The sequence below is a fragment of the Peromyscus eremicus genome, chromosome 11 (genome assembly GCF_949786415.1).
Source record: "Peromyscus eremicus chromosome 11, PerEre_H2_v1, whole genome shotgun sequence".
Taxonomy (NCBI): Eukaryota; Metazoa; Chordata; class Mammalia; order Rodentia; family Cricetidae; genus Peromyscus; species Peromyscus eremicus.
In genome coordinates, this window is record NC_081427.1 from 49,931,900 (window position 1) to 49,954,931 (window position 23,032).

At 42.0% G+C, this 23,032-nt stretch overlaps 1 protein-coding gene across 4 annotated transcripts in view; it reads left to right on the forward strand.

Moving 5' to 3' along the window:
* Positions 1 to 23,032, forward strand: part of LOC131921453 (microtubule-associated serine/threonine-protein kinase 4) — a 211,821-nt gene that overhangs the window by 92,608 nt on the left and 96,181 nt on the right. For all 4 annotated transcript variants that reach the window (XM_059276179.1, XM_059276180.1, XM_059276177.1 and 1 more), the window contains exon 2: positions 7,007 to 7,095. In XM_059276179.1, the coding sequence (XP_059132162.1) occupies positions 7,007 to 7,095 (89 nt within the window). The remainder of the gene's footprint in view (positions 1 to 7,006; positions 7,096 to 23,032) is intronic.

The window sequence follows — 23,032 nt, forward strand, 5'->3', positions numbered from 1 at the left end:
TCATAACTTTTCATGGTGCTAGTGTTAAAAAAAAAAAAAAGCCTAAAGCCCCCGGGTTGGTCCTGTCACAGCATCCACACTGGCCATCTCTCCAGCATCCTGGAGGCAGGGGCTGATATATAGTGCCCTCATTGAATCTGGGGAGATCTTGCTCAGTTTTTGTTTTTGTTTTTTTAAGATTTACTTGTTAATTTTATGTGTATGAGTACTCTACACTGTATGTATGCTTGCAGACCAGAAGAGGGCATCAGATCCCACTACAGATGATTGTGAGCCACCGTGTGATTGCTAGGAATTGAACTTAGGACCTCTGGAAGAACAGCCAGTGCTCTTAACCACTGAGCCATCTCTCCAGCCCCATCTTGCTCAGTTTTAAAAAGGGAAATGTTGTATTTTAAACCAGAGTCATGAGACATGGCGTGTCTCCAGGATGCACATCGACCTTGCTTCCTGACTGCTCACCCTGCTTCCTACTTCAACTGTTTCAGCTTAGCATCTAGAATGATTTTCTTCAAATATCAGATTACGGTCAGAAACTTCAACGGTTTCCCTTTCTCTGACGGAATTCAGACGCCCTATGCTCCTGTGGTGTGCAACCCTGGTCTCCGCATGGTTTTCCTTCTACTGTCCAGCGGTCTAGGCTACTCCTCTGCTCACCCCCGTCTTGGCACGCTGGCACGCCTCTGTTCCTGGAACCCACTTGCCCCAGGGCCTTTGCTTATTCTGAGTGCTTACTCTCTCACCTCCTGGTCTTACCAACCCCCACCTCCCCAGTGAGGCCTTTCCCGAACAGCTGTTTAAAATCCTGACTTCTCAAACCTGCTCTCCTCCCCCCAGTTTCTGCATTGTTTCTCCTCCACCATCATTCCACATGTGATGAATGTTACTGTATATTTATTGTGTGCGTTATTTACTTCCAGTCTAGAAGGAAGCCATGGATTTGTCCAGAACAGTGTCAACCTAAATATATCCACACACTTGGCAAATAGTTTCTTGAGTGAATTAACAAAAACCTAAGAAGAGGCTTGTTTTGATGAGCCGTAGGGAAGACCTCAGCAGGTAGATTATCTCAAAATGAGTGACAGCCCGAGGAAGGGATCATAGAAGCTTGCTTTCTGCTTCCTTTAGGCAGGAATCATGCTTCCTCGGCCAGCTACTCCATGTGACTTTGTTCTATTGAATTTAAAGTGCTGGAGACATCAACTGGGGATGCCCAGAAACGGGATTGCTTGGTCCTCAGGAAACAGACAAAGTGTTTAGGAGAGAAGTCAGCAGGAAGAAGGGAGAGATAGGGTGTATGTGTGTGTGTGGTGGGGAGCAATACCAGGACATGGGGAAAGTGTCCAAAGATTTTAAGGAACACTGTCTTGGTTTTGCACAATATTTTTCCTTCAAATACATTCTTAAGAATTTTGCAATCAGATTTTCAAAAGCACGGAGTCCTACATACTCAGTGTTGCAAGGAGAAGAATGAAATGTCCACAGTCTGTAATTTTAGTGCATTTAAGAATCCTAAAATTTTCTTCAAATGGATAATCTAAAAAATAAATGAATTAGACCCATATTTATGTTGCCATGGTTAAAGCCCAAAATTACAATGTTGAGTAGAAAAAAAGTATGTTACAAAATATATAGAGTGCATATTGCATGCTAAGCTATAGCTTATCCCAAAGTTAAAAACAGGACTGTCATATGAAGTGAACATATTCAAAGATGTTTATTTAACTTATCAATTAATTAGAGCAATGGTGACATACTGAGACACACACAAATGAGTTTTTTAAATGGACATATGTGTGTGTGCATCCAGAAACTATAAATGAACTTGCTTATAGATGTGAAACCGCTTTCTGTCTTATAGGACATTGAATGTCTGAGGTCATCTTTATATGGAGGGGGTCACTTGGACTTCAATAGACTCATCCAGGGACAGGAACGATTGTATTGCTTTAACTGCAATGGCATTTTACTCTAGCACAGCCAGCAGGAAGATTGAGATGTGTAGGTCTTTAAAGGAACCTGTTCATTCCCTTTGTGTGCAATTCCAAATCTTTATCAGTGTTTTTTCCCCCTGATATAGGAAAGCAATAGTAAAAATGTAAAAACATAAGTTAATTCTGTTAATGATATATATATAATTTATTTATATTTATACATATATGTTGCAGTATTAAAAATGAATGGAAGCTAGGGATGTAAGTCAGTTTGTAGAGTACTGACACATTGCGCAGGAAGCCCTGGGTTTGGTTCCCAGCAACACATTAAACCAGAAGTGGTGTTTCGAACCTGTCCTCTCAGCATTTCATACTTGAGAGGTAGAGAGAGGGTCAGAAATTCAAGGCCAGTTTGGGGACATGAGGCCAAAGATGTTTAGGAAGAGGAAAATTCTCTTTTTAAAAAGGATTTGAAACCGATACAACAAATACTACCATTATTCATCCCAGAGTGGTTGGAACTACTGGATTCTTTTCTCTCTTATAAAAAACACTTCTTGGATCTAGAAACTAGTTTCTTACAGTTTCTCTCACGTGGGCAAACCCCTTGATTTTGAAAGTATGGAAGCGGAAGCCTCTCTTGTGTATACAGCAGCATTTATCTGGCAGTTCATTAGACCGTGTTCGCCTCCTGGTGATGGCCGGCCGGTCTGCACCCCCTCAGCCTTCCTCTGTGTTGAAGAAAGATTCAGATGCTCAGATTCAACGGTTGTGTGAGGAAATAGCGAACAGATGTTCCCGAATAGTTCAGCTTTGGTCTGTAATTGCTCTCCTGTGCGAATTTATCAAAATCTTCATCAAGGTAAAGCAATAAGCAGGAGCCAACTTCTCTGCTCTCTTCCTGGTGGTCAGTGACAGGTTGTACTCAGTGTTGACCTTTCCAATCAGCTGCAGATGAAGAAATTACAGCCAGTGGGGGTTTGTCTGCTCAGTTTCTTACCATGATCAGACACGTTAAGAATTCATGCATGTCTCAATGTAAATGTAATTTAAAATTAAACTATATTTTTAGCTACTTGGAATAATTGAAAAAAAGCCGAGGCCTGCCAGGCTTTCAGAGACCTGGTAGGTGAGGAGTAATAGGTTCTTCTACCAGGAGACATCCATCTACCAGGTGACCCCATCCAGGTGCCAAACATTCACTGAGCCCCCAAGCCTTTCTGAGGGAAACCTGAGCTTAGAGACAATTTAGGCAGAAATGGGGTGTGGGTGCTCTGGACCAAAATTGTCTTCCTTTCCCAACATCAGCCAGATAACCAGATGTCCATATCCTCACAGAGTCTGGTGTGACTTAGATAATGAAACCTGTGCACATTTTCTTTGTCATCCAAACAAGTGGACGACCTCCGAGCAGCCATTAGGATACAGAAAAGCTTTGTGATCAGTCTTGGCGATGGCAGTGAGCAGAGGTGGTACCCTGTTCAATCTTCATGTCATATACCAGCACCAAAATCATGCAGCCCATCCCAGGGCTCCCTTGTATTTATTGGCCTCACATCAGTCCAAAGATTGCCCTCCACTACTATCCAAAAGAATAATGCCCTTTCTTAGACACGGGTTTCTGTCTTGCTTGTGTGCCTCCCAGTCTTCAGTGGATCTTTTCAGGGAGGAGCCAGGGGGTGAGTAATCAGTGCTGACTGTGGGTGATCTGCCCCTGTCCTAATCCAGCTTAACTCTGCCTTTGTCTCAAGTTGTATGCGGCTGTCTTCTTGCTAAATCCTGGCTTTACAAGGGAGGAATACTGGTTGCTGTTGTGTGCCTAGAACAAGGACAGTCACCCCCTAAAACCTGTTGGGTAGACAGAGCATACTGTGTGTGGATGAGTAAGTTTCCTTTTGGGTTGCTTCCACTGGAGATCTGCAGTGAAGGTACTTTGGCGGGGTAAACACTGGTTAGACTATTAGATAGGAACTTGAGTAGGGTGGGAAGAGGGATTTATCTTAGAGTCAGATAGGAAGAATGCATTTCAGGGTGGAGTATGAGTGTGTAAGTCTCTTCAGGGTTTTTTTTTGTTTTGTGTTTTGTTTTTTGTTTTTGTTTTGTTTTGTTTTTGACCTGTGCCCATGAAGATCCAAACTAGAGAAAACATTTTACAAGGTCCAGTTTTGGGATCAGGATGAATTATGAGAGATTTGTGTGAAGTGGCATTACTGTTGGACTTGGTTGGGCATCCCTGTTCTTCCCATGGATGACTGCCTGGGGAGAACTGAGAGGAACTTAAGTCACTCTGATGAAAGGGAAGGAGCTGTGTGTGTGGAGAGAGGCAAACACAATACGTTCCAGATATTTCACAATTCAATGTACAATAAAATGCCCCTTTGCCTTAAAGAATCTTAGCAATAAATTCACTGTGAGGCCAAAATCCTATGTCCTAAATATAGAGATTTGTCTCGTGTACCTGTGGGGCTCTGTAGTGACCTGTATTTCCTCACTCTGGTTTTACCACATCGAAGCAGCTTACGTTTGAAGGCTTCCTCTTGGATTGTTGAGAGAGTTCAGAAAGTTCCCAGTGCGTTACAATTTTAATAATATCTCCAGCTTCCTGTGGAAGGCGTCAAAGGTTATGGACACTTAAATTACGTTGTGTGCCATGAGATAGGCTTCTCATGATTTCAATAAAACCCACGTTCACAGGATTTACTTACATGTTGCTTTTTAAAGATTATTTAAATCACCCTTTTAGTCCTTGCTAATAGACTTTAAATAACTGATGTAATCGTGAGGGTTTTTTATTTTACTTTTCCATTTTGCTTTCTGTAATAGTAATATACAGATTAGTCTACATTGGTTCTTAGGAAAACTCATTTTTAAGTTTTCTTTACAAAGTAACCCTTCTTAATTTTAGTTTTAGGGCAGTCATATTAATGAGTGACATTAATATTAATTAATATTGATATCCATAAGTAACATATTTACTAGGTTACTGTTTGTGTTGACACACATTTCTCATTCATTTTATTTACATATAGGAACACTAATAATTAAATATGCTGAGAAAGTATTTATAAATTACAGATTAAATATTAAATGTAAAAATGCAAATGCCTATTTTTGTAATAACTAATCTGAATTTTAGCTAATTTGCTCAAGTAAGTGTGCTGAAATTTCCAGGATATAAATTTATCATTTCTAATTTCTTTGATGAACATTGACAAACTAGTATATTTAATGGTCCTTTCCTGAAGTGAAAGGAGGCATTAATTTGAATTAACACTAAATGTATTCTGCAGTATCTTTTAAAAACAATCAGACTATCTGACTTAATGATTATGAATTTAATAGCTTGAGAATATAGTTCTTGATAGATGAGTTGATAATATCGTAGTCTACCTTCCTAATTAACTATCAGGGGTTTATCATTATTCAACAGCTTCTTTAAGGCTAAGTAAACATGATGTTAATTAAACTCACAGATAATGCTAGGGGATGTTGATTGCTGCACAAGGAGAAGAAAACCATGCAGCCTGACCTTAAGAAATGCTAAGTATGGGAATGTTGGCAATAATAACACACAGCAAACATCAAGTGAACCAACTCCCCAGTCAGTGTTACTGAGAGAGATTGGTACAGGTTTGAAATGTGTTTTTTTGAAGATTAGGAAATAACCCTTTCAAATAGTCTGTTTTATTTTTCTATTGCTGAAGATTTGAATCTAGGGTTCTCTTACAGGCTAGACAAGCACCTGATTACTGAACTATTTCCCAAGCCCTTTTTGTATTTTTTTTTTTTTCTCTTTATTTGAGAAAGAGTCTCACTGCGTCGCACATGCCAGTCTTGAACTTGCTCTGGGCTCCAGGTCAGCCTCATGTTTGTGATCTTTTGGCTTTAGTCTTCTGCATAGCTGGGATGTCACCAGCATCACCAGACCTGGTTGAAGATATTTTATATGAACCCTGAGGTGTCAGATCCTTCATCTCTTTTAGAGGCTTTCAGAAACCTGGCCTCACAGGGGCCTCATGTGAATTAAGACTCTGCTGGGGAAGGAAGGTGGTGCCTGTGTAGACTCAGAGTACCCTGAACACTTCTGCTAAGTACAGTCAAGTCTTACGAAGGGGAACGTTGTGCCCGTGTGGACTCGAGTGCCCTGAGCACTTTTTGGTGAAGTTGAGGAGGTGTCACTTTGGATTCATTACTCTTTCTGGATACTGCCCTGGTCAAGGAGAATAAATGGGCTAGTGTATATTGAAAGAAAGCAAACAAATGCAAGAAAATATCCACCTCACCATCACCGGGGTTTGTTTTTGCTATAGTCTTTGATGTTGTGCATGTTACTTTGAAATCCAACTATTCATCTGATAACTCTCTTCTGATAGAAATGGGGAAAAGTAGGTGCCTTGTATCCATATACATTAATCCATTTACTGGATGTTCAAGTTCCAGCCAGTAGCTAAGTATGCTAATGAGAAGATGCCATCAGTGTGGTTTTAAAACACTGGAGTGCATTTTTCTGTTTTCAAACATGTACCTTATAAGGAATTTGAATGTATTATACAAGATGAAAAATGAGTGAGTGGTGAGCTACATTTATCGTAGGTATCGACTGCTTTATTGACAGAAGACACAAATATGAAATTTGTCTAAATAATTAGATTTTTAATTAGTGCATCATTGTAAGATGAATGGCATTCCGCTTCATTGCATAGGATTTTATATTAGAAATTTCGTGTCGACAGAGATGCTACCTGCGGTTTGCTAATCCGAATCCTTAATTTATCACTCTGTGTGTGCCATGGCACATACTTGTGGATGCAGACATGAGCTGAGAGAAGACATTTGATTATGGCTCTGCTGTGGTGATGAATGTTGATGGCTCTATGCCGTATGCATACATTACGGTTCTTCACGTTCAGGGGATAGGTTTCAATCACATGTGAGTGAGCCGACAATCATTCTCCGTGCTGTTGGCAACGGCATGAGGAGGTCCTGGAAGGTGTGCATCATCTGTGTCAGCTTTGAACATGCTCAGATCTGATTGGTGGTTTTCTTCACCTGGTTTTCCTTTCCTTTGACAGTTGCCGAACAAGCAACCGGAAAAGTCTGATAGGCAATGGACAGTCACCAGCGTTGCCTAGACCACACTCGCCTCTCTCTGCTCACGCAGGTAACTGATGACTCGGTCCGGAGTCTTGTCTTGTTTCTTTGGTTATCTTTAAAAAAGCAACCCAGGGCTTTTTGAGACCTACACGTGTCTTTTATATCTCCCTAGGTTTTCTCAATTATTTTACTACTCAGTCGTTCTTTCTGAGACAGCAGGCTGGAATTCCTTTGTATATCAAGCTCTTTGTCATTAAGTTTTCTCTGTTGCTAAAATTTGTGACGCTGTCAGACCTGTACATCCCTTAGCAATATCATGAGGGGTTGTAAACATGACAGTATGAGGGAGAAAAGTGTCAGGAAGATTCAGCCTGGTCCCCCCAAAACTGAGCTTCATGTGTGGACTGAAATGGCTAGTCGTTGTCAGTCCAGTGGTCCTCAGCCTTCCTAATGCTGGGACCCTTGAGGACAGTTCCTCATACTGTGGTGACCCCCGGGCATACAGTTATTTTCATTGCTACTTCATGACTGTCATTTTGCTACTGTTCAGAATCATCATGTAGCCGGGCGGTGGTGGCGGCGGCGCACGCCTTTAATCCCAGCACTCGGGTGGCAGAAGCAGGAGGATCTCTGTGAGTTCGAGGCCAGCCTGGTCTACAAAGCGAGTTCCAGGAAAGGCGCAAAGCTACACAGAGAAACCCTGTCTCAAAAAAAAAAAAACAAAAAAAAACCCCCAAAAAACAAAAAACAAAACAAAACAAAAAACCCATCATGTAAATATCTGATATGCAGGATAGCTGATATACGACCCCCAAAGGGTCTCGACCCACTGGTTGAGAACCGCTGCTCTAGACCACGACGATGCAGGAGAGGCCGGAGGTCTCAAGTCCTTATAGAATTGTAAGGAAGGTGGAAGCGTACCTCTAAAACCATTCAGTGAAAACTGATTTCTGTGCTTTTTATCTCAAACCTGTCTAAAGTGGTGCCATGAGAAGAAGGCTAATTCTAATCAAAAAGTCAGGACAAGTTTGAAGAAACCACAGGTGAAGGTGTTGAAGATGGCTAGGATTTTGGCAGGTCAGATAGCAAAGAGATAAAAGAGGATTCTCAGGAGGTAGCTAGCATTTAGAATGGTCATGCTTGATGCATACTAAACAAACAGGAAAAGTGGGCACCTTGTGCCGACACCTAGTAACTGATTTCTACTTAATGCACTTTTAAGATATAGAAATGGCTCAGTATGCTTGTGAGAAGATGCCATTAACTGTTATTTTAATACACCGATCCATTTCTGTTAATCTGGCACATACACTTAATGAGGAAAGAAATTAGTACGCAAGATGAAAAATGAATGCTTGGTGAGTCACAGAAGGATGGAAAAGCAGGTGAATGTTGAGGATTGGAAAGGCTTTGGGCTTTGACTGGTTTTTTAGGTTGTAGATCTGGGCTGTAGGAGTATGTTCAGGGTGGGTTCCTGAGTGAGGTAGTAACCCTGTTTCCACGGCACCCGGTGGAAATTCTAATTTGATATGGATGGGGCCTCAGAGGATCTTGGTTTCAAGACTAAATGTCTGGCTGTCCGGCAGGCAGTCCTTGGTGACAGAGGTCTTTGCAGTGCAAGATGAAGCTGCCTCTGTGGGTAGAGGAAGAGAAACGCAGGCAGATACTCCTTTGGAATGACTTTTTTCCCATAATTATTACTAGAACTAGAAGATGTCAAAGGGTCTGTGGGCAGTAATGGTGCTTGCCACCAAGCCTGATAATGTGGGCTTGACTCCTGGAGCACACATGGTAGAAGGAGAGAGCCACTTGTCACTATTTGCCCTCTGACCTCCAAAAATGCTTGGTTGCACCCATGTGCTGTGCACATGCATGCACGAACACACTAAATAAATAAATGTAAAAATTGAAAACCACTTTAAAGGTGACGAAGTGAAAAGAAAAAGAAAATTGTTAAATTATGATATAGTAAAATGACTGGTGTCCAGAAATGTCTCGTCCAGACGGAACTCTAGAGAAGGGGCTTGTACCCAGGGAAGCCGTTAAACTCCAGCAGTGGCATCCTTCATCATTGCTCAACATCTCAAGCAGCCGCAGCCTAAAGTTTAATCAGTTGGGAAATGAGTAAATGAACTATGATCCAGTCACACGGAGAAAACAGATTAACTAGCCCTGCACATGTCTACATGGATGAAACTCAAATATAGTATTGGGCAACAAAAGCAAATTGCAAAAGAACATTGCTTAACCATTCAACCATTCACATGAAATTAATGTGATGCTATGGGTATTGTTTTGTTTAGGAATATATAACACATACATATACATACATATATATGATGTGTAATATGTAACAGTTGTATTCTATATATAGTATATATATACATATATAAGCTTATACATATGTAAGCTTATAGTGACAGATGAGAGAAATAAGATATATATTTTTAGTTGAAAAATACATTTTTTTCTGTACAGTAATTAGGGTTTCCCTTCCCTCATCTCCTCCTAGATCCTCCCCACCCTTTCAACTCCATGTGTAGCTTTCTCTCTCTCTCTCTCTCTCTCTCTCTCTCTCTCTCTCTCTCTCTCTCTCTCTCTCAAATAAGCAGGCAAATAAAGAAACAAACAAACCAGAATAAACAAACAAAAAGGAAGAAAGGAAGAAAAAGTATGAGAAGTGCACACACACACACACACACACACACACACACACACACCCCATAAAGTCACAAAATCAGAAACCATAGTACACAAGCGAAAGACTAGTAAGGCTAAAAAAGATGACCAAACAAAGCAAAATGAGACGAAAAAATTTTCCAAAAATACTATTGAATTGATTTTGTGTACTGCTGGGCATAGGGCCTGCCCTTAACGTGCGGTTTGTATACCCAGCGAGACCTCACTGGAGAAACTGATTTTTCCTGTGTCGGTAGATGTCAGTTTGAGATAGCCTGTTGGTTATGAGTGGGAGATGGTGTCCACGTCTCCCTTCCAGTGCTGCGACTGGAGCTGGTGAGGACGTGCGCAGGCCCTGTGCATGCAGCCAGTCTCCTGGTGTAGGCCTCCATCCCTTCTGACTTCCACCATCCTTCTGCCTCCTCTTCCACACAGTTCTCTGAGCTCTGAGGGGAGGGGTCTGATGAAGACCGCCCATTTGGTACTGAAGGTTTCACTTGGTGGAGAGGCGTCTAGTTGGAGGTTGGTCTCTGCCACTATTTGGTGACTCCCTTTAGAGGAAAAGAGACAATTTTAAGGACCGGTTTTATGATGGTTACTTTAGAGAGCTGTGAGGGAGACATGTAAGAAGAAAGAGGGTGAGGCAGTTGGCAGTTTACATATTTCCAAAGCTATGTAGTGAGTGAGTATGCGATTATTTAAATTATGCCTGTTCATAATTGTGATGCTTTTCCTTTTGTGAGACAGGATCTCACTAGGTGGGACTGGCTGGCCCGAAACCTGCTTTACAGACCAGGCTGGCCTTGAACTCTCAGAGATCTACCTGCTTCTGTCTCCAGAGTGCTGGAATTAAAAGTGTGTGCCACAAAACCAGCTGGATTTTAACGTTTTTGTTACATGATTGGTGTTAATAGTTGAAGCCTCCAGAGGGTCAGGCAAGGGCAGATCCCCCGGGGCCTGGAATTGGGTGCAGTAACCATTCTTTTCCTCTAGCATCCACCCTAGGGCCTGGTAGTCAGTCTCACTAGGTGCTGGGTGAATGATAGCTCCCGTTTCTTAAGTATAACTCAACAGTGATTGTGAGTGTGTGATCTTCCTCCTCTTTGTGGTGTTTGGGTCTCATTTCCGGACCTTTCGGTGTCTGCTGATTAGTCTTTTATTGCTTTGATTTTCTGTAGCTCTGGTAGTGAGAAGAGAGGATATGTGGTTACGACTTTAATGGTCCTTTGTTTTGTTTTCCTATATTGCCTTAGCTTGAATTTTTTTTCGCCTCAGCATTGTTTTTAGAGTATGATCTGAGGGGTTTGAGCAGGGAGAGGTGTGTTGCTCAGGGTCTGAGTGTTTTTCTTTGTTATAGAGCCAACAGGTTGCTACTCAGAGGCAGTAGACATCTGTCAGATGTTTTGCGAGAAGTGGCATTTGTTGCAATCTGCCAGATCCCTATTTCTGTGTAGTAAAAAAGGGGAAGATGTAAATGAATAGAAGGCCAGTCCTGGCGTCTTGCTAGTGTGTGCCTTGCTACCTCCCATGGCTTACCTCTTCTCTCCTGGTACCTGTGTTGGTCCAGGGTGCTTGGTGAGGGGGGCTGGCTAGAAGCCACCATGAAAACAATAGAAAGAAAACCTGCCATCTCTCGGGTGATATTAACCTATCATCCAGACCCCCCCACACACAATTGTTTTTCTAAGGGAGGGAAATGTGGGCTGACCGACCACTGGCGCCTGCATCTTACGTACACACCCAGTGCTGATTATCTGCATTCATGATTTGTGTCAGGAGTGTTCAGCAGGAGAGAAGCATTCATATGATGTTCCAAGGAACCAGAGGACAGTCATTTATTAAACAAAAGAGAAAAAGTAGAAAAATGCCAGGCTCCCAGTTCTAGGAAGACTCAAAGCATTCAGTGTCATTCAGAACACCCAATGGAAGACACTCGTGTATGTTTCCTGAAATGAAAGATTATGTGTAATAAGAAAAGTGAAAAGAAAAATAAGTGTGGAATGTATGTTCCTCTGTAAGTAATTGCCCTCCTGATGGCTTTAATGTACAAAGAGCTGGTATAGATGGGTAGTGAGTGGTGCACGGGCTGATAGAAAATGGTGTAAATAGCCTTTCATGGGGGAGGAGGAGACCAAAAAAAAATTTTTTTTGACGGGTAATGTCACTGCCATCCTGAAACAAACTTGAGCCAAGAGAGTGAGATGGTGATATTTACCTAAGTAGGCTACAGCTTTTCATTTGTTAAATCCAATCACAACAGTAAAGATGGGAAGAAAACAATCCAGCTTTCCTGCTGCAAGTGTTGATGTGAATCAGTACAGTTGTTATGTTAGTTGTTTGTGGTTTTGTTTAAAATGTGACATGTGTCCACCCTTTGACCCAATAAATCTATAGATGGGAATATTTCTTATCTATATTCCCCTAGGACAGTAAGAAATTATACATGTTAGCATTGCTTATGACTAATAAGCAGAAAGGTAAGTTGTTATTAGTTTTCTGTTTAACCTATCATCCGGTGATGAGATGGTATATAAGCAGGTCTATAAGCCAGGAGATACTGTAATAAAGGAAAAAAGATACCCAAAGAAGTGGGAAAAAATTGCATGTTGTAATTTCATCTGTGTGTGCATTTTAGTGTATATGTGCCCATGTGTACACTCTTGTATATCCATGCATATTCATATGGAATCCATGAAAAGAGAGAAATTGTGAGCAGTGTTTATTTGCAGGGAATAAGGAGGTTAGGAAATTAGCATATATTAATTTATAATAATAATTTAAAAAAGCTTTAAAACTAAACCAAAAAGGAAATCAAATACCTGCACTCATTTTCTGTTGCCATGTAACAGATCACCAAAAAATTCACTTGCTCCAAACAGGATGCATTTCTTAATCTTGTGGTTTTGTGGAGACAGCTGTCTGGGCAGGCTTGCCTATGCTCAGGGTATTATAAAACCAAAATCAGGTGTTGGTTGGGCAGGGCTGTGACCTGAAGTCTGGGAAAGTGCCCACTTCAAGCTCGTACAGGTTGCAGTCAGATTTAGATCGCGGTTGTCTCCAAGGTGGCTTTCCGCTAGGACCTGCCCTTCTCAACTGTGGAGCCAGCCACGGCCCATCCAGTCAAATCTGCCTTCTCTTTCTATCAACCACAGAAAATTCTTTCCTTGTAGAGGGCCCATCCAGATAATCTCTGTATTTTAGGGTCAGCTGATTTGGGGCTTCAATTACAACTGCAAAATCCCTCAGGAGTGGTACCAGCCTATGTTCACATCTGATTGGATAACGAAGGGATAGAAATCTTGAGGAGACCGTCTTGAAAATTCAGCCTATTACAACATCTCTTCCATTTACATTTTAATTCAAATGTGTAACACATGGACCCGGAGAGTGGCTCTTAACCCTCAGACTAGATGGAGGCAAATAGGAGAGACCCAGGACCCTGGCTTTTGACATACCGGGGTGATAGATCTACCCCTGGTGGCCAAAATACTTATTCCTTTGTCTCTTCTGTTTGTTTTAGTGAATTTGCCAGTGGCTGTAATTCACTTATACGAGAGTTTCTGGAGGAAAGAAAGGGTTATCTCTTTCTAATTGGGCAGCTCGAAGAATTGTTAGTACTATAACCGCCATAATTGTGTGAGAATGGAACCCTGAGCCTCACAGGAGCTAGACTGGCGCCTTCCAACTGTAATCCATTTCCAGCCCTCCAAGCATTCCTAAGGCCAGGGAATATTCCTAAAGTCTCAATTAAATTATAAATATGTCATGACATTTTATATATGTACTTTTTTTTAAAGATTTATTTTATTTATTATGTACACAGTATTCTGTCTGCATGTATCCCTGCAGGCCAGAAGAGGGCACCAGAGCTCATTACAGATGGTTGTGAGCCACCATGTGGGTGCTGGGAATTGAACTCAAGACCTCTGGAAGAACAGTCAGTGTTCTTAACCTCTGAGCCATCTCTCCAGCCCTTATATATGTACTTTTATGTGTGGAATATGTACATATATGTTGTTTATGAAGGGGTATCATTTTCAAAGATCAGTCCCCCCTATATCAGTCAGCTGTGTTTGCCAGACACCACTTTAGAGTTGTAACTGACATAAAAGAGTGAGAGTCAGAGAAAGTGTACCATCAGCAAGCAGGGGTAGACGTGAAACCTCCTGACTCCGTGTATCCCATGTGGCTCACTCTGGACATTTTGACGTGCATACCTTGAATACTGTCCCTTCCACGCTCCTGAAATCGGGGTGAGAAAACCTCTTAAGACATTATGTAAAGACCTCAAGTTAAGATTTTCATTGTTGCAGAAAAACCACAAAGGCTTTCCTCGTTTGGGCTTGTTTTTTATATCTCCTTTTGATCCATACATGAAAATCGGCCTCTTCCTTCCGTGGTTCAGCTCTGATTCGGGCTTTATCGCTTCTCACTCTGACCACACAAGTCCTTCATCAGATGTTACACTAAATGGCTAAAGTGAGGCCGTGGTTATGGAGACAGACGTGCTGCTGCAAACTCACTCCTCTGACACGGAGGTTAAGGATGGGACGCGTGACTTCCAAGATAGGCCAGGACAGAGAGGATAAAGGAAGAATTCGGCGTGCCAGAGCGGTCTCTTAGACCATCACTGTGTTGTAATAACCACTGCCACCCTCGATGCCAGCAACAAACTTCGTATTAATCTGCTGCCCCCAAACCTGGAAGATGGGTAGTTAGAGACTTAGTAGAATATTAAATCTAGGCCTTCAATGGCAACCAAATACTTGGCAGCCCTCCCCTTTTCCTTATATGTATTTTGTTTTCTTCTGGTTTTTCGAGACAGGGTTTTTCTGTGTAGCCCTGGCTGTCCTGGAACTTGCTCTGTACACCAGGCTGGTCTTGAACTCAGAGATCCACCTGTGTCTACCTCCTGAGTGCTGGGATTAAAGGCATGAGGCACCACTGTCTGGCTTTTATGTGTACTTTTTATCTGTGGTCTCTATTTTTAACTTTTTTTTTTTCATACTTTAATTAACTGTTACTCTCTGAGCAGACCTCCTGCATGCATCCTTGCAATCTTTTTTATTCAGCTGGTGAAATGACTCAGTGGGCAAGGGTTCCTGCCACAAGCCTGACCACATAGGCTTGATCCCTGATCCCCACGTGGTAGAAGGAGAGACCCAAGTCCTAAAAATGGTCTTCTCCCTTCTATGTCTGTGCACATACAATAAATAAGTAAAATAAATGTAAATGTTTAAAAATAAAATTTTCTTCTTACTGATTTGTAAGAAATGAGACAGCAATACTATCCTTTGTAGTCTCATCAATGTTTTCTTCAGTTTGCCGTTTGTCTTTTTCCACGGTGCTTTTGACTACTAGAAATTGTCTCATTCCCTAATTTCAGTTTTTAATTTCCCAATCTGTTAAGTTTTTTAAAATTTTTCTTGGCTTCTTCCATTTTTGTTATTACGTACATTTTTTTTTTTTAAAAAATGAAGTCTCATGTATTCATGTAGCACAGGCTGGCTTGAAACTCACTATGTAGCTGAGGCTGTCCCTGAGCTCCTGATCCCTCTGCCTTCACTTTCTACTTGCTATTACAGCCATGTGCCAGCACACCCACTGCTTATTCATACTCAATGCTTATTCACACCCACTGCTTATTCACACTCACTGCCTCCCTCCCTCTGTATGCTAGATAAAGTCTCAGTCTGTCAGTCTTACAGAACAAGGTGATAGTCTTCCCAAGTGATGAGCAGGTTTTTTGATCACAAGAGAGTTTTTCTTATTCTCTGCTGGACTTGATGGGTTAGCCCAGGAGGAAGGGAAGATTGAATTAGGCATTGAAGCAATTCTTCTCTCTCTCTGTTCCCCAGCCTTCTGGGGGTGGCTGTCCACACAGCTTCCCGGTGCCTGATGGTTTCCACGCAGCACACAGAGGGGAGGCTAGTACTTGTAAATGATAGTCCGCTGGGGAGAAAGACTTGGTCAGTAAAGGTGGATGCACATCGGGTACCAGTGGAGAGAAGATGCTAACAGGGACATAGCCTGGAAGGCTGCGATACCTGCCTTCCCTCTATTTTGTGACTCTCTCAAAGGCCCACAGCAGGGTTTCTGGGCATGAAATATTATTTACCAAACTTTTTGAACCTGTTTTCTAGATCCTTATTAAAGTGTTCACTCAGCAAGGCAGTGACCTCCTTTGGCTGTGTAGAAGTGCTTTGCCGTGACAAACGCTGGGGTGCCTGTGCCCCTGTGCATTTGGGGAAAAGGCAGTGTGAGATCCCGTGCCCTCAGAGGCAAATTGATTATCACTCATGATAAGAAGACGGTTTCTTGGTGCCCTATATAGCCGCTTTTTAAAAAAAATAATCTGCATTTAATTCTTTGGCTCCAGAAGGGTATTTATTTATGTATTTATGCTATCTGTGTATGAGTGTGGGCACATTCATTCCATGGTGTACTTGTGGAAATCAGAGGACTGTTAGAGAGTTGGTGTTCTACTTCACCTTTGTGTGGGTCCTTGGGATCAAATTCAAGTAGTCAGGCTCACACTGCAAATGCTTTTATCCACTGAGCCATCTCCGAAACCCTCCAGAGACATTTGTAATATGTTCGTCCATTGTTATTAAATTGTAAAACTCAGTCTCCAGTCCAGGGTACCTTGAAGTCCTCCTTATACAGTTTCCCTAAATGTTGGTTAAAATAGGCAGATTATATGATTTTGCCAGTTGGTTCTCATTTTTTAATTTATTTTTTGTTTTATAAGTGTTGGCCTTCATACATGTATGTGCACTGTGAGTGTATGCCTAGTTCCCTAAGAGGCCAGAAGAGGGCATCAGACCCCCTAGATCAAGAAGTACCAATGTTTGTGAGTCACAATGAGTGCAGGGGAACTTAACCCAGGTCCCCTAAGAGCAGCAGGTGCTCTCAGTCTCTAAACCTCTCCAGTTGATTCTCTTAATTAAGGTATTAGGGGACGACTTTGGACTTGTCTGATATTATTAAACATTCAGCAGGCCCCCAAAGAAGACTCCTTAATTTGGTTCTTATCTGAAGGTTGTATTTTTTTAGAATGAAACCCTTCTTCAAAGATTTCATAAATCCATTTCTCTGACTTATGGAAAATGCCACCTTTCTAGTCCATGCTGTCCTCATAGTTTTTTGTTTTGTTTTGTTAATCGTTAGCCTTTGTGAAATGGCATTCGTTGGCTTGAGCCATGACACATCTTGCACTTCCTGCTTAAGGAAAAAAAATGATAAAATCAGATGGACTGACGTCAGTCAGTCTGTTTTCCCTGTTTTTTATATATATATATATATATATATTTCTTTGTGTTGAATCACTACTTGGGTGTACAAACCAACACCAACATTTTTTTTGCTGATTCCTTTAGGCAGGTCCATCTGCCCTGTGACCTGCATTTGTCATTTTGGTCCTTGGAGCAAACTGCAATGTTTACTTGGAATCTACCCCTGATAATAATTTAATGGGTAACATTTTTCAGATTCCCTTAATCTGAGTACAGGAATAAAATGTGACTGTGATGGCCTTTGTTTCGGCTTTTATTTCTCTCCTAAATTATAAATTAAAGCTGTGTGAAGGTGACTGCTTACTGTTTGTTTTCAGCTTTCCTATGCCATCAGATATGGTTTATTGGTTTGTGTTAAAAGCCTAAGACTCTGGGCAGCCACTTGAGGAGACTTTTTTCTCTCGTCTGTCAGCTCTTCTTTCTGTTTGGTGGTAGTCATTGTTGGTTTTGTTTTTGTTTTTGTTTTTTTTTTAAATCAGAATTTCAGTCTCTGTCTCTCCCTCCCTCCCTGCCCTCCCCCGACCTCTGTGTGTGTGTGTGTGTGTGTGTGTGTGTGTGTGTGTGTGTGTGTGTGTCTTACATGCAGGGATGTGTTTATCAGCTGTGACCCGTCTTTAAGTTTGCTTGCTGAAGCCCCAGTTGGGTCTTAATTACATACTTTTCAAGTTAGAATTGACAGTCCTCGGTGAAAGAGGGGGAGAGGGAGCTGATCAGAGAGGTGGCTGCCAGATGTCTTGCTGAGTGCATGAAGGGGTATAAAAGTGGTTCCCATGATGAAGGAAGCAAGGAAACAGACTGGAGGTAATAAGTAAGCATTTGGTTTGCTCATACTGAGTTGAAAGGCCCGCGAGACATCTAAGTGTTGTGTAGATCTGTGCCTGAGAGTCTGAGTCTTTGCCATGGGCATCGGCTTGGAAGTCATTTTCTTAGATGCTAGGGAAAACCTTGAGAGGCCAGGAAATCACTGAAAGGAGAGAGTTGGAAATGAGAAAACAGAACCTGGCTGGGCCTCCAGGGCAGAGGTCCTGAGAGACAACCGGCCACGGGGCGGCTGAAAGACAGGGAACCAAAGGAAAATGTAGTGATACCAAATCTAAGAGAAGGCAGGGAAAGGAGGTGAAGAAAACTGGATCAGGTCAGGCGCTTCTAGATGTTTTCTGAACAAACAGCTGCATGTATAAAAATGCTTGCAGCTTCTTTTAAAGTCTTAAGATCCAAACATGTTGCCTTTGCCCTGATATAAGGTGGAATCTGGCTTCCTCCCCAACAGGGTGTCCTCCTAGACGTTGACTTCCACACCAAGCCCCACATAGCACCCTAGCTTAAATATTTAATTTTTTGTTTGGTTTTTTGAGACGGGGTTTGTCTGTGTTGCTCTGGTTGTCCTGGTACTCATTTTGAAAGAGGTTTTAGCAAGCTTTCCCTTTGTTTACAGTGTTAACGTCTTACCCGTGTTAAAAGGCTATTGCCTTTCAAAGGCTTTAATAATTGAGTTGCTAAGGTGATACCCAGCTCCTCCCTCCCAAACCCAAAGAGAGAGGTCAGACAGGGCAAGGCAGCACTTCCCTTAATGATATCTCAGACTGTATTTTTATAAATTTTAGTGGGGAAGGGTTCTTTTTTCTTTTTTTGAGACAGAGTCTTACTATATAGATGTATAGTGCAAGCTGACTTGGAGCTCACTCTGTATAGCACAGGCTGACTTTGAACTCATGATGGTCCTCTTGCTTCAGCCTCTAGGTACTAAGTTTAGGCCTGCATCAGCAGGCCAAGCTTAGGGAAGAATTCTTCAAAATGCCCAGTTTGGGCAAGGGAGATGGCTTAGCAGGTCAAAGCCCTCGCTTGCCTCACAAGCCCGGGAAATGCCACTGTGGTGTGCCTTTGCAACCCCAGAAATCTTCCTGCAAGTACAAGGCCAAAACAAAAGAAAGCTCCTGAGCAAGTTAGCCAGAGTGTCAGTGCAGGGACAGACGAGAAACCCCGCCTCCCCAAAGTGGAAGGCAAAAAACCGGACTCACCGAAAGTTGTCCTCTGACCTCCATGCAAACACTGTGGCATGCACTTACACACACACACACACACACACACACACACACACACACACACTCACACCACATGGGCGTGGACAGGGACGGAGGAAGGGAGGGGGAGAGACAAGAGAACAAATTTTTTTTTTAAAGGTCACTTTTCTTGAAAGAATAGAATGTTTTTAATTTCAAATTTTGTAGAATATTATTATAATTGGAAATTAAGATGATCTAGTAAGTGACCATAATGGATTAAATTCAGCACATTTAGTAATATAGAAGACAGACATGATTATATCTTGTAAATCCCTGCAAGTTGAGATAGTCAAATTGGGGAAAATAAGCTCTTCTGCTCTACCAGTGTGTCATGAGACACTGATAGGGCTGCGTCTCTTCTACATGATAAACGATACACTCCCAATCCCTGCTGGACGGTCTTTCTCCTCACTCCCACTGTCTTCAGACATAATGGCTGCAGAGCTGAAAGCTTTGCAGCTGTCACAGTGACTCTCTGTGGCTTTGGCGCTGGGGTTCCTACCTCACCCTCCTCTGAACCTCAAGTCCTCCCAGAAGTTGAGTCAGGAATCGGCAGCTGTATGCAAATGCAGACTGTCTTCAGTAAGGCCATTAGTCGGGTGAGAATCTGTGGACATGTGTCACCATCCACCTAACTGTTCCATAGAGATCAAGTTCATAGAGATCAAAGAACCTGGAGACCCCAATTATTGAGGGGCATGGCCAGCTGTCTTTACTCTCTTTCCAGAAGGCTACATGCTCAGGCCAACCAAAGTGCCCACAGCTGTACTTGCTGTACCCCCTGTGAAAACGTGTGAAAATCTGTACTTTAAATTCAAGTGCATGTGTTAACAAACCCTTTTCGTTTTCTGGCATATTAAAGTATCATATACAGCAATGTCATCTCTGACTTTGAACTCCCTCACTCTGGCATAATTACAATTCCAGCTTTAAAGATGCTTTAAGGCAGGTTTTTGCGTTTACCACAGCGGCATGTGAATACCACTCTACAAAAGCCATGTAAATTGCAGGCTTTTCAAGGTCTCAGCTTTTATGTTTGGAGTAACACTGGGTAATTACAGAGCTGGTGATGAAGCGCTCAAGTATCTAAGCTCTGAGGTGGGAACCATGTGCAGTTTAGAGGTCAAGTGTGGGCAGGAGGAGCCAGACACACCCCTCCATGGGAGCTGGGAGCAGGCTTTGGCTTCCCTCGACTGGAGAGGAAACAGGTGAAGAAAGCTGTAAAGTTTCAGAAGGAAGAATTAGCCTTTGCTTGAAAAATACCTGAAACATTTAGGTATTTTTCAATGAACTTTTAAAAGAACCCCTTTTTTGTTTCTAAAAGCTGTCCATGCTCATTGTAGAAAATTAACAAAATTTGTGAAAATATACAGAGTATAAAACTCAGCAAAAGACTTAATTACCACTCAAATCAACTAAACATTTGGGGCATATACTGAAATACATATATTTTTGTATATATACCTATTATTTACAACATATATGTATATATAACATATGTATAATACACATATTAAACATATAAGTGTGAGATCATAAATACAATTTTGTATCTATATTGTTATTTTTGGAGTATTTTTTCATATCATTAAATCTCCTTAAGACTCCATTCTATGAATGTGCCATAACAGTTCAACTCTTTCCAGAAATTTTGTTCCTCTAGATAGCGTAATACATAAATGTTTATGATCAGCAGCTAACTAGTTTGTTGCCTTGATCTAGGAAGCTGTCATTGGAAGTGCTAGCCTTGGCAATGCTACCAGTGGGTAAATATACTTGCTGCCAAGTTTTACAACCTGAGTTTGATCCTTGGGACCTGCAAGTTCTCCTCTGACATCCACAGCGTGCCCTGGCTAGTGGTCCCCTCCGCCCCAAAATAAATACAAATGTAATAAAAGAGTAAAAACCATAAACTTATAACCTTTTATTATCTTGTACTTGTGACACTGGGGCTGTCATTACTGTCCTGAATTTTTGAGGCTCTAAAAGCTAGAGATTGTCTTCATAGGAAATGTTCCTTGAACCTTGCTGCAAATAACGTTTAAGAAATGTCAGGAATTTGTTACAGGAACACCAAAATAACTTGCCACCCACCTGAGCACCTCCTAAGTGTGTTCTCTGTAACTAAAGCAGTAGCTGCTTGTCCTAAACTTCCAGGAATTGGGTGCCTAGTGACATCAGAGTGTCCCGGCGTTGTTGGAGGAGTGAATTAGTGTTTCATGAGGCTGCAGGGCTGTCTTCCTCCCAGGCACTGAGGACTGCACCAGCCAGTAGAAGCCTCCCGTTTCCCTGTAACTAAAGTGGGTTCCTACCAGATGTCCTCTCACTCGAGGATCACTGGCCACTGCCAGTGGACTAAGGACGGAGGTGACAGATGGTGGACCTGGGGTAAGGACCCTGCATCTTTGTCCATCCCTTCATGTATCAGCAATACTATACTGGGTCTGTCATACAGGCTCTCCCGAAGGCCTCTTCATCTACTCATTGGGAATAGGGAAGCTCACCCTTGCATCTCACTGTGTAAAGGTGACTGCTCTAAAAGTATTATGAAACACAGCAGAATGAGGTCGGAAGGCACTTCTGAAGGATTACCATGATCCACTTGGATTTGTGACCCAGAAACATACGTAAGCCTGAGGCAAATCGGAGCAGGTTTGTGGGAGTCTGCAGTTGTCAGCGGGATGCGGTCCCCATGTGCTGGTTTCTGGAGGGGCACTCATGCAGTCATCTGTGATAGTTTCATGTTTTCATACTACCTTTGGTGGTGCTTTGGCCTGTGTATGTGCTGTGGCCGAGGGCTGATTGGGAACTGGTGGCGTTAAAAGGTTTAGCTCCACTGGGCACAACCTCCCTAGTTTCTCACAGGCTACCTTGTGCTAGAGTCTGGCCTTGCTTTCCCTTACCCCACATTTGTTTTCACTCAGAGAGGCTCAGTCTGTCAGATTTTTGTACTTATCTTTTGCCTGAGCTCAAGAGTTGGTTACACACACACACACACACACACACACACACACACACACACACACAAACACGTTTGAAAACCAGGTTCTAGAAAAGGCCTGCTTAGAGTTGGAGCCAGGACCGAACCATGTTCCCCAGGTTTCTGCCTTTTGCACTGGAAGGCCCTGGATGTGCTCTGAGGATGCTTTCCCGAGGAGAGCTCAGGAGATGGCCACGGAAGCGTTCCTTCACTGGCCGCCATCTCCTTTTGTGTGTTCCGTCCTCCTCTCAAAGAACTGCAAGTGAGGTGGGGACAGCAGACTTCACGTCTCCAGAAAGAGACACACAAGATTATATTTGATGCTATCTGTGACTTTATAATAGTTATGAGGATAGCATTATTTTTTTTTTTATAAATGAGCTCTCTTTTTTATGACATGTAAAAGATGAGTCAAGAGATGAACAGGGTAAAGCTGGTCATCTCCCTGAATGACTAACCAACTCCAGGATGGTCTTAGGGTATGGCGTCTACCTAGGAAACCATGGGTTGAAAAGAGAAAATTCCTGTTCTAAGGAAGATGAAGAATCCTCTCCTGGCAACATCCTCCCAGCTGGTGGACAACCTCCCATATAGATGCACCTAAGGATTTCTCTAGAGAACTGACATTCTGAAGTGCTTCAACTGTTCAGGCATTAGATATTGTGAACATACAACCTCACATTTATGGACTAGGCTTACTTTCCCCCTTGGATATAAAAATGATATATTAATATTCTTAGAGTCTTTATCATGGTCTTCCCACAATCAAATATGATTTTGAATTCTCTCTTGTCTTCAGATTTAGCCTTAATTTGTTTTTCTATTAAATAAGGATTATTTACATTTTTCTAATATTGTTTAAAATATTCTTCTAAACTGCATTTTCACTTTCAATAGTTTTAAATCAGCTTTATTATTAAAAAAAAACTTGAAAATAAATAAAAAAACACACACCAAAATGAACCAGGCCAAAATTCTATACAATTT